This window comes from Monodelphis domestica, chromosome 7 (assembly GCF_027887165.1).
Source record: "Monodelphis domestica isolate mMonDom1 chromosome 7, mMonDom1.pri, whole genome shotgun sequence".
NCBI classification, from domain to species: Eukaryota; Metazoa; Chordata; class Mammalia; order Didelphimorphia; family Didelphidae; genus Monodelphis; species Monodelphis domestica.
The window spans coordinates 212,594,896-212,611,007 of NC_077233.1; the positions used below are offsets into that span (position 1 = coordinate 212,594,896).

The 16,112-nt window shown below is 35.3% G+C and overlaps 1 protein-coding gene across 1 annotated transcript in view; it reads right to left on the bottom strand.

Annotated features, from left to right (window-relative positions):
• Positions 1–16,112, bottom strand: part of FOXK1 (forkhead box K1) — a 140,793-nt gene that overhangs the window by 41,719 nt on the left and 82,962 nt on the right. Inside the window, exon 2 of the mRNA XM_056806462.1 lies at positions 358–543. Coding sequence (XP_056662440.1) covers positions 358–543 — 186 coding nt within the window. The remainder of the gene's footprint in view (positions 1–357; positions 544–16,112) is intronic.

Genomic DNA, 16,112 nt, shown 5'->3' on the forward strand with positions numbered 1-16,112 from the left:
TTTAGATCTTATTTTAAATATGGTCCTGGATAATATGATGCATATGTGAGTTTAACTGGACTTGTGAATTCACTGATATTAAGAATTCTTATCCTAGCAAGGAGAAAACTCCCTGTATCAATGCTGACTGGCAAGTATCTTGCAACTTATAGCCTTGGAAAGTGGTTTGGGGCACTGATGGAGGAACTGACTTCCTCAGTCACAGGTTGAGAATGTGTATATGTACACATATGTATGTGTATCATAATGTTCTTAATAACTCCATGGTCAATTCTGCCTTATAATACTGGTTACTGTGCTAAATATTGACTAATTTTGGTTAACCTAAAGAGTAGCACCTAGAAATCTATTACCTACCTGATAGTGCCAGTAGGAGAAGGAATGGGACTGACTAGGCTCCGGAGATCCGGCTCCGGAATATGGATCTTCAGAGGGGAAATTTGAGGGTAAAGAGGTCGAAGGGGAGATGGTGGAGCTTCTTCTTTATGGTACAGAGATGTGAACTGGATCTTTATAACCGTACTGGGAAATCGAAAGGTACATCTGCAATAGGAAAAAGAGAAGTGGTAAATATATTAGCCATGAAATACAAAAAGCACTGATTAGAGAATTCAAATATTGACCAAATATTCATTGAGGAAATTTCTAATTCTCCTGAATAATTTTAATGAACTAATGTTTGCTTGGTGATTGATATTAAAATATTTTCGGTACTGATTCAAATTCAATTCAAAATGGGTTCATATTTTATGTTTTTCAAAAAAAAAAAAAAAGCTCCTTGTCTTTTATTAATTATAATTAGCTCAGTGGTCTTTCTATTTTATTAATCTCTCCTTTGATTTTCAGGATTTCCCATTTGGTGTTTAATTGAGGATTTTTAATTTGTTCTTTTTCTAGTTTTTTAAGTTGCATACCCAATTCATCATTCTGCTCTTTATTTTATTGATGTAAGCATTAAGAGATACAAATTTCCCCCTAATGACTGCTTTGGCTGCATCTCATTAATTCTTTTATATTATTTCCTTATTGTCTTTTTCACTTAGATTGTAAGATTTATTGGCATATAGTTAGTCAAAATAACTTACTTTCAAATTTTATTTATTTCTTCTTTAATTTTGAGGATCTCCAATTTGGTATTTAATTGGGGATTTTAAATTTGTTCTTTTTCTACTATAACGGAACATTCAAAGAACAACTGATTCCAATTCTACATAAAAGTATTTGGAAAAAATAGGAGAATAAAAAATTCTTTTAAATGTGGTACTCATACCTAAACCAGGAAGAATTAAAACAGAGAATGAAAACTATAGACCAATATCTCTAATGAATATTGATTCAAAAATTTTAAATAAACTACTAGCAAGGAGATTATAAGATCATATACCATTACCAGATGGGTTTTATATCAGGAATGCAATGATGGTTCAATATTAGGAAACCTATCAGCATAACTGACCATACCAACAACAAAACCAAAAGAAACCATGTGATTAAAAAAAAAAGTCTTTGACAAAATCCGTGCTTTATTAGAAAAAAAAAACATTAGAAAAATTGAAATAAAAGGAGCTTTATTTACAATGATAAAAGGTATCTACCTAAAACTATCAGCAAGTATGATCTGTAATGGGGACAAACTAGAATCCTTCCTAATAAGATTAGGGGTGAAGCAAGGATGCCCATTATCACCACTACTATTTAATATTATATTAGAAATGTTAGCAATAGCAACAAGAGTAGAAAAAGAAACTGAAGGAATTAAAATTGGCAATGAAGAAACAAAACTACCATTCTTTGCAAAAGATCTAATGGTATACTTCAGTGATGTTGAACCTATGGCACACAGAGCACTCTCTGTGGGCATGACCCCCTCCCAGTTTGTTACTAGAAAGGCAGAGGGACTTGGGCAGAGCTGCTCCCCTTTCCTTCTCTACCCTGCCTGATGACATTTTTTCATATCACCTGCCTCTCTGCCCAGCAGCACAATGGCAGCACATAGAAGGTAAGGTGGGAGGCTCACAATTGGCAGAGCTGGAGGGGAGTGAAGTGCTTAGGCTACTCCCCCTCCCCCCCATACACTTGTGGAGAACATTACTCACTTCACCCTCCCCTCTGCTCAGCAGCACAATGGGAGGGCTTCCTCCCTCCCCTGTGTGGGGTAAAGGGTAAGGGGGCAGGGCACATCTGGCATTTGGTGGTGGGAGGGGGCACAGCACTCCATCTCTAAAAGGTTCACCATCACTTGTATATTTGAACCCCAAAGAATCAACAAAAACCTAACAAACAATTAACAACTTTAGCAAAGTTGCAGGATACAAAATAAACCCGTATATCATTAGCATTTCTTTTTCTTTCCAACAAAGGTCAACAGCAAGAGATAGAAAAGGAAATTCCACTTAAAATAACTGTAGAGGGGGCAGCTGGGTAGCTCAGTGGATTGAAAGCCAGGTGTAGAGATGGGAATTCCTGGGTTCAAATCTGGCCTCAGATACTTCCCAGCTGTGTGACCCTGGGCAAATCACTTAACACCCATTGCCTAGCCCTTACCACTCTTCTGCCCTGGAACCAATACACAGTATTGATTCCAAGATGGAAGGTAAGGGCTTAAAAAAAAATAACTGTAGACAATACAAACTACTTAGGGGTATTCTTACCAAAAGAAACCCAGAAACTTCTTGAACACAATTACACTTTTTACACAAATAAAGCCAAACCTAAACAAATAGAAAATACTAATTGCTCATGGACAGGCATATATATGTGTACATATATGTCTATATATATATGTATACACACACACATATATATATGAACTGTGGGTTTTTAAAAACTAAACTACCCTTTTACTTTGAGATGATAAGGAATTATGGTAATTTCATTTTGATCACAAAGTCTCTTTTCCTAGGGTATATATAGACAGAAGGTAGATATACCTAGCACCCACACACATAAGATTCTTATGAATATATATGGTTCAATTCTGGTCCCATGGGTTTCAAATTCAGTATATCTACTTCACGGTGGCCCCATGCTAATCACCCCATTCAAATGGTACCTGGAGGATAGGACAGACTGAGAATAATTTGGTGTCAGCCAAACCTCTTAAAGATACACTATGTCCCTCTCTCATTTAAAGAAAAACTGGATTAACAGTCAGGCCCGACCATTAAATAGTACTCCTGGTCATTGTCACAAACTTGGTTGACCTCAATTACTATGTCCATAATGTTATTTCATAAAGTTATTTCTATGTCCACATGTTATTTCATAAAGTTATGAAGATAAAAATAAGTATATGAAAGTATTCTAAAAAAATTAAAATAAATACAAACAATTTTTATTTAGGTTCTTTGCTCTTTGGAATTAAGCATAATCAAAATCAAGACAAAATTTTTCAGTCTTCATTTTAGCTACTGAAAAATTATGGAGCATCTGGCTGACCACATATACCTTAAATGTGAGATCACAGATATGGTTCTATGTGGAAATGGCTTCATATATCTACTTTAAATCTTTCATTTCACAGATGAGGAAACAACTCAGTCTAAGATATTTAATCCAATGTCACACAAATAATAAGTATAAAAGCCAGGTCCATTTAAGTCCTCTGACTCCAATTCCAGCTCCCTTCCCACTATATCAAATAATTTGTGGCAAAATACTCAAAGCTTTAATGACATTTTCACTGATTTACCACCAACAATAAGCCACCAACAGAAAATATTTAATAGTAATTTAAGTATATTTTGGTAGATATTAGCTACAATGTGCAAAGATCCCTAACCCTGGATAAGTGGACGACACTAGCAGATAAACTAGAATTTAAATGATTGAGATAATTACATTTAATTAAATCGTGATGCAATAGAAAAGAGTCCTGGATTTGACATCAGAATTGGATTCAAACTTTAACTCTGGCACTGTTTATATGACTTTATATTCAGTTACTTAGCCTTTTTTTTAAAAAACCCTTACCTTCCATCTTGTGTCAATACTGTGTATTGGCTCCAAGGCAGAAGAGTGGTAAGGGCTAGGCAATGGGGGTCAAGTGACTTGCCCAGGGTCACACAGCTAGGAAGTGGCTGAGGCCAGATTTGAACCTAGGACCTCCCGTCTCTAGGCCTGGCTCTCAATCCACTGAGCTACCCAGCTGCCCCTACTTAGTCTTTTTCAACATTGTTTCCCTTACCTGTAATGGGGTAGGTCTAGGAAAACATTGTGTATCCTTTCCAGTTCTAACAGTTGGTGCTTCTCTGGGCAAAAAGGGGATCCCTGGAAGTAACTCATTCACCAAAAGCTAACTTTATTCATTAAATCAAACAAGTATGGAATGCAGCAAAATGCCAAAAAGAACTTGTTAAAGTGAGGGATTGTAAAGTTAATTTGGCTAGATAAAACATTTCAATGGTACACAAAAGCAAAGTTTCTAGCTTTTAGGTGGGAAACAACTGCAGAAAAAAATAAGCTATTGTGCTACAATTAGCCCAGGATGGATCCAGCTGAATGAAACAGATGCAAAATGAGTTCAGGGTTTTTATTCTAATATGAGACATTACAATAAGGACCTGCATAGTTGCATGGAATGACCATGGTCCTCTTTCCATTTATAATTAGTACAGGAAGCACCAGTGTTAAAGAAGTATTTATGTTTTGTTTTTAGTAAATGTAAAAAGCTTATAAAAATTTAAGTAAACCATCTGAACAAAGTATTAAGAACAGTATATTAAGAACTTGGATCATTTGTGAGTGATATTCCAATTTGCAGTAAAAGCTGAAATCATGGAAAAGAAGATATGTATAAAAGCAATGACAAGTATTTTGTTTGGTAGTTGTAGACTTCCCATCTCTAAACAGAGATATACATTTCTTTAATGTTGTTCCAATTTTTCATCTATATTTTGGATTTCATAAAAATGGAAAGAAAAAAAGACACAGAAGCTTAGACTAAATCATCTATATAAAATCCCTTTCCAGCTATAGGATTCTATGATGCAAAAATATTTTAGGAAATTTGTAATTGTTTTTAATTCTAAAAGAATACAAGTAATTTTTGAGAAAAATTTTATTTTGCCATAGTTTCTTCATAGTTCAATATCTGCCTTGGTTGGAGAGACAATGAAAATGCTCTGTAATGGAGAGAAAAAACAATTCTATTACCCAAACCCAATAGCTTGCTATATTTTGCTAGACCCCATATACAACAGGAGAAAAGATAACAGACATTCAGAAAAAGGGTGAGGATGATTCAATAGTCAGAACTCTTCTAAAGCTCTAAACCTTCCCTCCTTCAGGGCAGTACAGAATACATGCAATTAGGAAACTTTCATGTGGTGGGCCAGGGACCACAAGCAATTTTCATTTACGTAAAGTCTGAAATTAGAATACCAGAAGGCACCATAGGTTCTGGGTTTTGTAAAGTACTCTGAGGAAAAACAGACTCTTGGGGAAATGTTTTTTAAAGGAACTTTTACACACAAAATTCCCAAATGAAAGGAACCTGAGAAATCTACATGAAAAATATAGTTTACCTAAACTGCCTTGTCTATAAGAACTTATTTCTAAATTTTAAGACAATTTCTAAAAAGTGAATGAAGAGGGTAGTTACAGATGGGGACACCCCATTACTGAAGCATGGTTATGTTACAACCACAACTGTTGCTGCCCAGGCAATATAAAATGTAATGAGGAATAGGAACTAAAGGGATTTGGATTTTAAAAATATAGCTTTGAAAAAATAAAACTAAAGGCAACACAGCAGTAAAATATCAAAAGCATAATACAACATAAGTAAAATATTTAATATTCTTTAAAGTTAACTGAATATTCAAGGCAGCAGTGTTTTCCAAGGGATTTATAAACTGCCCCTTTAAACATAAATACTAAATCAAACTATCCCCTTCTCAAATTAAAGTGCACATTGAAAGTGCTATAAATTAGGCATGGAAAGAGCATTTTAAAAAAATATCTTCTAGAATGAACATTAGTAGTACTAGAATAGCATGATTAGTGGAAAAGGCACTGGACTAGGAGTCTGGAGCTTTGGGTTCTGGTTTCAATCTGTCACTGTTAAGCTTTGTGGGCTCAGAGGACTACAGTGTTTTTTTGGGCTTCCATTTCTTCTCTTGTCAAACAGGGAACTGGCCTAGAATTCTTGACTGTAAGACTACGAATATGTTAGATACTGAAAAACTAAATATTAGGAGAGATGCAGATATCATCTACCTTACTGGACCAATCAAACAAGCATTGAGCAAGAACTTACTAAGGATCAGATGCTGTTCTAAGTGCTTGGGATACAAAGAAAAACATCCCTGGACTCAAAGATTGTACATCCTAATTGAGAAGACATAAATGTAAACATGTTTATTCAAAATACATATTAAGTAGATACAAGTTAACTTTAAGAGGGATGACATTAGTAGCTAGTGAGATGAGTCTTTTTAAAGTCTCCCTATTATAAACAGCTTTTGAGTTGGGTTCTGAAAGAAACCATAGGGTTTCTAGTTGATTCCTTGGTGAAGGTAAAAGAGGGAGAGCACTGACCAAGAGGGAAAACCATGGCAAGGGCACCAAGACAAAGGATAGAGTAGAGTATGTGATGAATAGCAAGTAGGCAAGTATGGCTGGCCCCTAGAAGTGTAGGGAGCGTAATGTGTAAGAAGAAGGGTTTTAAATGTGAAACAGAAAAATTTTTATTTCCTCCAAGAGATAAAAGAGGGAACCTCTGCTTACAATAAATTTTCTGACTTAAAAAAAAAAAGGAAGGAATAGGGAGGTGACATGGTCAAATATGCATTTTAGGAAAATCAATTTGGTTCCTATGTGGAGTATGAATAAGAATGGGAAGAGATGACCCGTGGAAGCAAATTAGGCTATTGCAATAGTCCAAGTGAAAGGATATGAGGATTTGAAGAGGTTATATGAATGGAGAGACAAAAAAAAAAGAGAGAGTGATGATGGTGACAGAAATGGCAAGACTTTGTAAATGACAGGATATTTAAGGAAAGTAAAGCCAAGGATTACATCAATGTTGCAAACCTAGATGAGAGGAAGAATAATGGTATACTTGACAATAATAGGTAAGTTATGAATAGGGTGAGTAGATTTGAGGAAGATAGATGAATTCTGATTTAAGACATGTTGTGACTGAAAAGCCTGCAGAAACCCACTCAGGCTAGACATACAGCACCATGTGCCTACAGATAATTATTGAACTGTGATCTTTAAGAGTATAATATTCAAATACCAACCAAAATGGTTTGTGTGGTCGAGGCTAGCCTTAAAAGTAATGGACTAAAAGATTAGATTATCTATGACCTTAACCCACTTCCCAAAACTACTTCTTCAACCTCCAGGGCAATTTCAACCTTTCCCCAGAGATTATAGCTGCCACATTTAGTCCCAACGATTACGGCTAAGGCTATGGTCAGGGACTTCATCAGTTAGCTGTGTTTGGTTCATCAAATCAGACTTGGGGCAGTTAGGTGGTTCAGTGGATTGAGAATCAGGCCTGCATATGGGAGGTCCTGGGTTCAAATTTAGCCTCACATTTCCTAGCTGTGTGACCCTGGGCAAGTCAGTTAACCCCCATGACCTAACCCTTACCACTCTTCTACCTTGAAACCAATACAAAGTATTGATTCTATAAGAGGTTTTTTTTTTTTTAAGATACTATTATTCCTTAGATCCTGACGGTTTTTTTTTTTTTAATATGGCTTATGTTGATCATAAAGAGATCCTGGAAATGAAAGAATAGATGAATAATTATTGCCATATATGGTCACCTGATAGACAGAATTAAGGTTCACCTAAGAAACTGAACAGATACTATGAGGAAACCATGTTGATCAGAAACTGTTTAATTCCAGAGATTATCTTTATTCATTAGTTATCAATGTAAGCCTCATCATGTGATGCTTCTATTATTTGAACAAACCAAAATTAAAATAAAGAACAAAGATATAAAAAAGACTTCTATAGGTTATCTTGAAGATTTCACTTGGGGAGATTTATCAAGTTTAAGAAACTTGGTGTACAAATAATGATGCTCCTGGGTCTTCACATTTGGAGAAAAAAATGCTGGGGACAAAGAACTGATATAGCTGGAAAGAAAATCTTCTGAAAGATTCCATTGAAAAATTCAAAGATTATCTAGTGTGGGTGAATGTAGGAACTAGAAAAGTACAGAATCATGACTGTGAAACTTCCTGGTTTTCCAAAGATTATACATTCTGAACAATGAGCCCAAAGCTTACATATTGTGTCCAAAATTTAGAATGAAATGAACAGCTATGACTTTAGTGTGGTCCAGACTTCATCCTATCTTTTCATATAATGCAACTGTACCCTATGCAGTAGAGGTCTTTCTCTAGTTCTTTTATTTGCAACTTAATAAATGCTGATTGATTGATTGATATTGAACAGCACCACAGTTATCTTAAGTCTCATGTAATCCACACTTAACCATTTTCATCTCATGTTCTCATCATATTATTCTTGATAAATGTCTTCTATGACACTTATTTCTAAGTTACACCTTATTATATGCCGCAGCTTCTTTATACCCCCACCCACTACCAGTCTTTCCATTACTCTGAGTCACTGCAATTGTGATTGATTCTAAAATCATCATGTTCTATGATACACAGACACCTAGTGTCATGGAGAGAATACTATTGTTTAAGGGAAAGTATGGACTAACTGAGGGCAGTAAGGTACTTCCCAAATGTAATTTTGTAATTTTTAAATGTAACAGGTTGGAAATAGGATCAAAAATTTGAAATTCAAAGGAATGTCAGAAGCTGAGTCAAATTCTTTAATTTTACTAAAGCACAAAGAGAGTAAGTACCCCAATGAAGGCCAAATTAGTAGTAATCGGCAGGACTGGTTCCAACTCAGATTTTTTTGATTCTCAAAGTAAAATGTTTTCCTCCAAATCATTCATATGCTTACTTTCATAAACAAAATACCAAACTAGTGCCCTATGAACTGTTTCTCTTTATTTTGGCTAAATTTACCAACTCTACTATTTTCTCATATTCCTTTTTCTAAAACCAACATCTCTTCATAACCTCAATTCTGGTCCATTTCCCTTTTCTAGCTTCAATAAGTGTTCAGAGAAGAAAAGCTATGATGGCCTTCAGTACATGTTTTATTCTTCCCAGAGATAGCCCCAGTCTTCTAGAACCTCTAGCTAACACCAAACCTCTTACTCCAGGAGAACCAAACAATTTACCAATTTAATTTAAATATTTACTATGCACAGCCTTGCAAAGAATAACAAGACAAACAACACAATTCCATCAAGATAGTCAAGTACTTATATGCGAGTGAATGGTCAAAGTAAATAATCCTTGCTAAATGGAAGCAAGAGGTAGAAATTAAGGGAGCTAGACTTTTACCATTTCAACAATAAAGCATTATTTTTGAAAAGAACTAAGTGTAATGATGAGCATAACTAATGGACCCTTTCAGAACAGAACTTACTTTGGGCTGCACCTCTGTGAAGCTACCAGAATTCTAAGATGGAGTCTTTCAGCACGTCTCATCTATTAACTTATTAAAAATGATTAGGCCCATCAAAAACTGGCTCATACCCCAAAGCTGACACAAAAGTTATTTGAACTGGTAAAGGAAATTTCACCATATGCAAAGGGGAAATATTAACTGTCAAGTACACATCAGCCAGTCAGTGTATTCTATACGAAAATGTACTTGAGAAACTGAAAAAAACTTCAAATGGAGTTGAATGGTCTTCAAGTGTCTGTGTATCCGTATCTATCTACAAAAATATCTGTATATATGTGTATTTTTTTTGTATATGTATACACATATGTATACACACACATATATAAACATACATACAAACAGATAAGTATATTAATGAACTTGAGAAACTGAAAGATGAAAATATAGTAAAATGGTCTTTAACTTAAAATGTTTTATGTGGATTTATATACATTTCTCTTAGTGTCCCTCCTACAGAATACATTGAATGGCTGGTGTTTTCTTGACAGTTAATATTTCTCAATACATATTATGTTATTTTCCATTACATGTATATACCTAAACTATATCCATAAGTACATGGGCATGTATATATAAATATTTGTGTAATAGATATACATATGTTCAAACAGAAGCATTTGACCACATGGAGCATATTAGGTAAATACCCTACAAAGGGGATAAGTCATTGTGACCTACACCAGTGGATGGAGTATCCACACTAATGAGACAAAAAAATAATAGGTCATATTTTTATATTGCTATGAGGTCTGAAAAGGTGTGTATATATATATATATATATATATATATATATATACACACACACATATATACACATATATACATATATATACATATACACATATGTATATATAATCTCTCTAGATTCATCAATATACATATCAAGGGACTGCCCCTAATTTGGCTTTCTGTCAATGCGCCTAGCAAAACATTGGTTTTGCTTTCTTTCTTTTCTATTCCTCCCTCACTACTCTAATTTCCTCTTAGAAAATTGAATATTGTATATATCTATAGTTAGAAGTAGATTTAGGATTACAAGATGATTATGTTAAATGATCAATGGGGAGACTAGCATGATAGTCAAATTTTGTACTTGTATGAGTACTTTGCAAAGAGTGTAGATACAAGGAAGTCCTACGACTTAACGTATGTCAAGTGTCACAACCTCAAGTCTCACATTAGTATTTCATGTGTGCTCTTTTTGGCACTTTTCAGGTTAAGTCTGTGCTCCTTGTTTTTTATCCCTTTTTCTGGAATCATACATAAACATTAACCACAGTCTCATAATATTTTATCTATAAATGGCAGGTTCTCATAGTTTAAAGCTTTTGGGTATGCATTGATATTATAGCAAGAATATATATATTTAACTTCTATTACTGCAGGAAAATAATATTAATTATGTGTACCTTTAGTACAAGAAATAAGAAAAAATCAAATATTCTAATCAAAATAAAAGATAAGCAATAATAAAAATAAGGAAAAAAATTAGTAATTCAATGTGTCTTTGAAAAACAGCTTATTATCTCCAATTCATATGATAGGGTACAGTCAATCAGTCTCAACAGAAGATGCTTTCTTCACATGTGAGCAATGAATCCAAAAGTCCTTTTCTCCAACCTTTATAGATATTGGAGTAGTTAACAATATTTGGAATGGTCCTTCCCATGAAGGCTGAGTTGCTCCAGTTCGCTTGAAATTCTTAATATACACTTTGTCTCCTGGGTTCAGGTCATGAAGAGAAAAGTCTAGTGCTCCAGCTTGTACTGCAGTTCCGGATTCATGAAGTTCACGTAGTTTATACTGTAATTCCTGTATATAGGAAGCAATAGTAGTATCTCCCCCTAATAGTGAGGTATATGCAGGGGGAAAAGGTTTAGCCTGTATAGGCGGATGTCCAAAAAGCATCTCAAATGGTGAGATGTGTAGATCTCCTCTAGGCCTGCTTCTAAGATAAAATAGGGCCAGAGGTAGGATTTCAGGCCATTTTAAATGTGTCTCAGTGCATAATTTTCCAATCATAGTTTTAAATTCTTTGTTCATCCTTTCCTACTATTTGGAGTAGAGAAAAAAACTGAAAAAGGTTAATTAATATCAACAAAATCAATAGAGTCTAAGAAGAATCACCTTCATTATATTTGGGAAGTTCCTTGGGCACCCTCCTGAAGGGCACCTCCCTGAGGGTCATTAGCACCTCGAGTATTTTTTGGACAAGCACCATTTCTTATATATTGTTGTTGGGTATTATCATTTTCTTCATTTTGAGCATTGTCATTATTTTCCCAATTCCTATTTCTATAATTCTGGTTTCTAAAGTTCTTATTTCTATATTCATTATAGTTATTTCCATAATCATTATTATAATTTCTAAAATTTCTAAAATTCTGGTTTCTATGACCATTATCATCATTTCTATAGTTATTTCTAAAATTGTCATTAGACTGTGTATTTCTTCCAATCATCTTAAGAAAGGTTCTACATTCCATCATTTTGTGGCCCTTCTTCTCACAGAAGTGGCAAGTTACTGATTTATTTGTGAATTCCCGCAAAGGGGCTATGGTCTCTCCCTTATTTTTCAATTGTCTCTTTAACATTTCAATTTCTTTCTTTAAATCTTCCACTGATGTATTGTCTTTCTCAGGTCTTTTTACATGACTCTTATAAACATAGGTTGCTACTCTCCTCAATTCTTCAAGGTCCATAGAGTCCCAATTAGGACAGCTAGTTTTAAAGTAGTCTTTTACCACTGAACAACGATTCTCAATGAATTGCCTACGTATTTGCCTAATGTCTCTTTCTCTGGATAAATCAAGGTCCATATATGTATTTCCTACGTCAATAAGTCTGTCCATAAACTGGGAGGGTGTTTCATCAATATCTTGTCGGGTTTTTTCAAATTTTGACCATTTTTTCAGGTCTATCTGAGCAAGCTCTCATGGCTGTCAATAATGCTTCTCTGGCCTGGTTTAGTTTTGTGTGCTCTAGTTCAACACTGGAGTTCCAATGTGCATCTTCAGTTGGCCAATAATGTCCTCTTCTTCCTCGTTTTTGATTAGCCAGAGAGATGATATTGTTTTTCTCTCTCTTTGTCAATAATGCTTCTAAATAAATTCTCAACATCCAACCAAGTGGGGTCAAAAGTTCTGAATATATTCTCTAATTTTTTTATAATTAATATTGGTTCGTCCTAAAATGATGGCATATCTTCCTTAAATTTATTTAAATCCTCAGGGCTAAAAGGTGTATGATGTCTTACAGATACCAAGTTTCTGTCCTTATTAAAAGTGGGTACTTCCCTTAAAGGAAATAAGCTATCTGAATTATTTGGTACTCCTGTATCTAAGCTGCTTGCTCCATTCTCAGTTGGGTAAGGAGGAGAAATAGAAGAGTTGGGCATACTGAGGGAAAGGGTTTGTTGTTGTCCCATAGTGCCAGAAAGATCAGAGGTAGGAAGGATCTGAGAATTGAATTGAGCAAGGTGGGAAGGAGGAGCCAAGGAAGAAGTGTGAAAGGATACAGAGGTATTAGGATTGGAGGAATCAGTAAAGTGTGAAGTGGAGGCATTTGGATCAGAAGTATGGGTAGGGTGTGAACTTAGAGTGGATTGTGTAGGGTCGGAAGCATGGGTGGGGTGTGTACTTAAGAGTTGAGGGTGTGAGGTCGGAAGCATGAGTAGTGGGAGGAGTGGGTGAGTTTTCTGAGGCCGGTGGGGCAGGGGGAGGGAGGGGTGGTTTGGTTAAGAGTAGTACAATGTTTCAAGGTAATGTTTTCGCTATTTAATAAGGTTATTTCATACCTTGTAATTCTCTGATCCGAGAATGCCTGTGTTCTATGTTTTATCAACAATGCTTCTACCTCATGTGGGCACATAATTGTTAATGGACATCCCAATACTTAGCAACTCATCAGTAATTTAGTCTTTAGAAAATCATCTGGGGACAATGAAAGGGGTTGAATGATTTGTCCACAATCACAGAAGTAGTATGTGTCAGAAGCAGGACTTGAAACCAAGGTCTCCCTAATTCCAATGCTTACTTTCTCATCACTCTGTCAACTCTGCTTTAAGTTTCAGAGTTCTGATAAGAGATGCTCAGGAGAAAAAAAATGACAATTTGAGCATGATTATAGCCAATAAAAAGTTGAGTAATGTGCATCAATAAACATAAGTTATTAACTCCTCTTTCACATATTTCCCAACAACCCATATATCTAATACTTGGCATTTCTTCCTCTACAGCACCTTTCACATTTGTCTCCTTCTCTCCACTCTCACAGCCAGCACACAAATTCATCCTTCCATCACTTCTTAGCCAAACTTTTGCAACAGCCTTCAAAAACTGGTATCTCTTTTAACTTTTCTCTCCACATTAATCAATCTCTTCCACTCAGTGGCCAAGATGATTTTGCCAAAACACAGGTCTGATCATGTAACTTTCTTACTCAATAAACTGCAGTGGCTCTATTATCTCCAGGATCAAAAACAAGAAAATTCCTTTGTTTGGCATTTAGAGCTCTTCATAATCTGGCCTTTTCTTATCTTTTTGGTCTTCTAACACTTTAATTCCCATCTACATTCTTACCAACCAGTGATATTAGATACATGACCCTCCATCTACCCTCTGTGTTATACTTCTACACTGGCTGGCTATATCCTATGTTAACCTCCAAATCCTAGAATCCCTGGCTTCCTTTAAGACTCAGCTCAACCTCCCCCTCTTCTAGGAAGTTTCCTTTAGTATTCCCAGCTACTAGTGCCTTCCCCTCTACAGTTATCTTCTCTCTATTGTGTATTTATCTTCTACATGTAGTCTCTTATCATTAGAATGTAAGCTCCTAGAGAGCAGAAACTGGTCTTTGCTTTTTCTGTGTATCCCCAGAGCTAAGCAGAATTTCTGGCACATAGTAAGCATTTGATAAATGCTTGCTGATTAATTGACAGTTCAGCTGTGTCTAGGGTTCATGGTGGTTTTAACAAGCACAACTTTCCTTTTCCTTGTAGTTTCCTAAGCTTCAGGAATCAGAGGTTCACTGAGATACAAACAAATCTATAAAGCCACTTGCACAAAGTTTTTAGGTGATGTTTTTCAGCACTCCACCAGCTCAAAGGTACGGAGAGAGAACAGGAACAGGGCACCTAAACTGACACTGAAAATAGTGGGGAGCAGTATAACTGGGGTAGTTAATAAAACCACTAAGGATCATGATCTAATAATATTTTGTTTTCATTTTATACATATTTCCCTTCTCTTCCTCTATAGAAAAAAGTGGTTGTGGAAACAAAGACAACTCAAAAGTTTATAGAAAAGTGTAGCAAAGAGGGCAGGTAGGTGGCACAGAGGATTAAGAGCTTGCCCTAGGAGGTCCTGGGTTCAAATTTGACCTCAGGCACTTCCTGGCTGTGTGACTTTGGGCAAGTTACTAGCCTCTTACACCTCTTCTGCCTAAGAACTAATACACAGTTTTGATTTTAAGATGGAAGGTAAGGGTTTAAAAAAATGTGGCAGTCCCCACCCCCACCCCAAAGTGAACTAATGACTGATTTAAATTTGAAAATATTGCTATATTTTCTCCATCATCTTCTCATCTTCACTGTCATAAGGAGACACTTTTCTTAATTACCAAATTTGTAAAACTCTGTGTGTGCAAATACCTAGTAAGAATCTAATTTCAGTTTCAAAATAACTCACTGAATGACCTAAGAGATATCTTTTCACTTCACTCTATCAGGTTCCTCCCTCTTCTAAAGAGGATTTAGATATTAACACTTGAAAAGATGTTTGAGCTCCCCAGAGAAAGGTACTTTAACTATTAATATATGTTATCATATGAGATGCTCCACTTGAAAAGTTTTTTATTGATTCAGTTATAAAGAAAATGTGAAGCTTCAAATGAGGTGCTACTCTAAACTCAAGTTTTGTTTTTAAAAGAATCTTGAGATTTCATCACTAGGTATAAATTACAAGGAAAAATGTTTTATATCAATAGCAATAATCAAAGTGTTCTTGAATACCACAAATCAGTGGTTAGAAATGTATTTCGTTAAGAAATATAGATGGGGCAGCTGGGTAGCTCAGTGGATTGAGAACCAGCCCTAGAGATGGGAGGTCCTAGGTTCAAATCTGACCTCAGACACTTCCCAGCTGTGTGACCCTGGGCAAGTCACTTGACCCCCATTGCCTAGCCCTTACCACTCTTCTTCCTTGGAGCCAATACATAGTATTGACTCCAAGATGGAAGGTAAGGGTTAAAAAAAAAATATAGGTAAGAACAATAAATCATTTAAACCTTAAAATTAAGAATGATCCTAACTTGATGGAATGCTCATTGTATTATGATTTTTAAAAATACTATGCAGCAAGGATTAGGGAGAGATTATTTTACTATAGCAGGTAAGCTTTTGTTGAAGTGGCTGAAATATCAGTCACTTCCATCTCTAAAATCCATCCCAGTGAAAACAGTGCTAAATAGTTTTCAAAAGAAAAAATGCAAACTATTAATAACCAAATGAAATAATGTACTAAATCAGTAACAAGAAGAAAAATGCAAATTAAAGTAATTCTGAGGATTAATCTCATGCTCAAAGACTG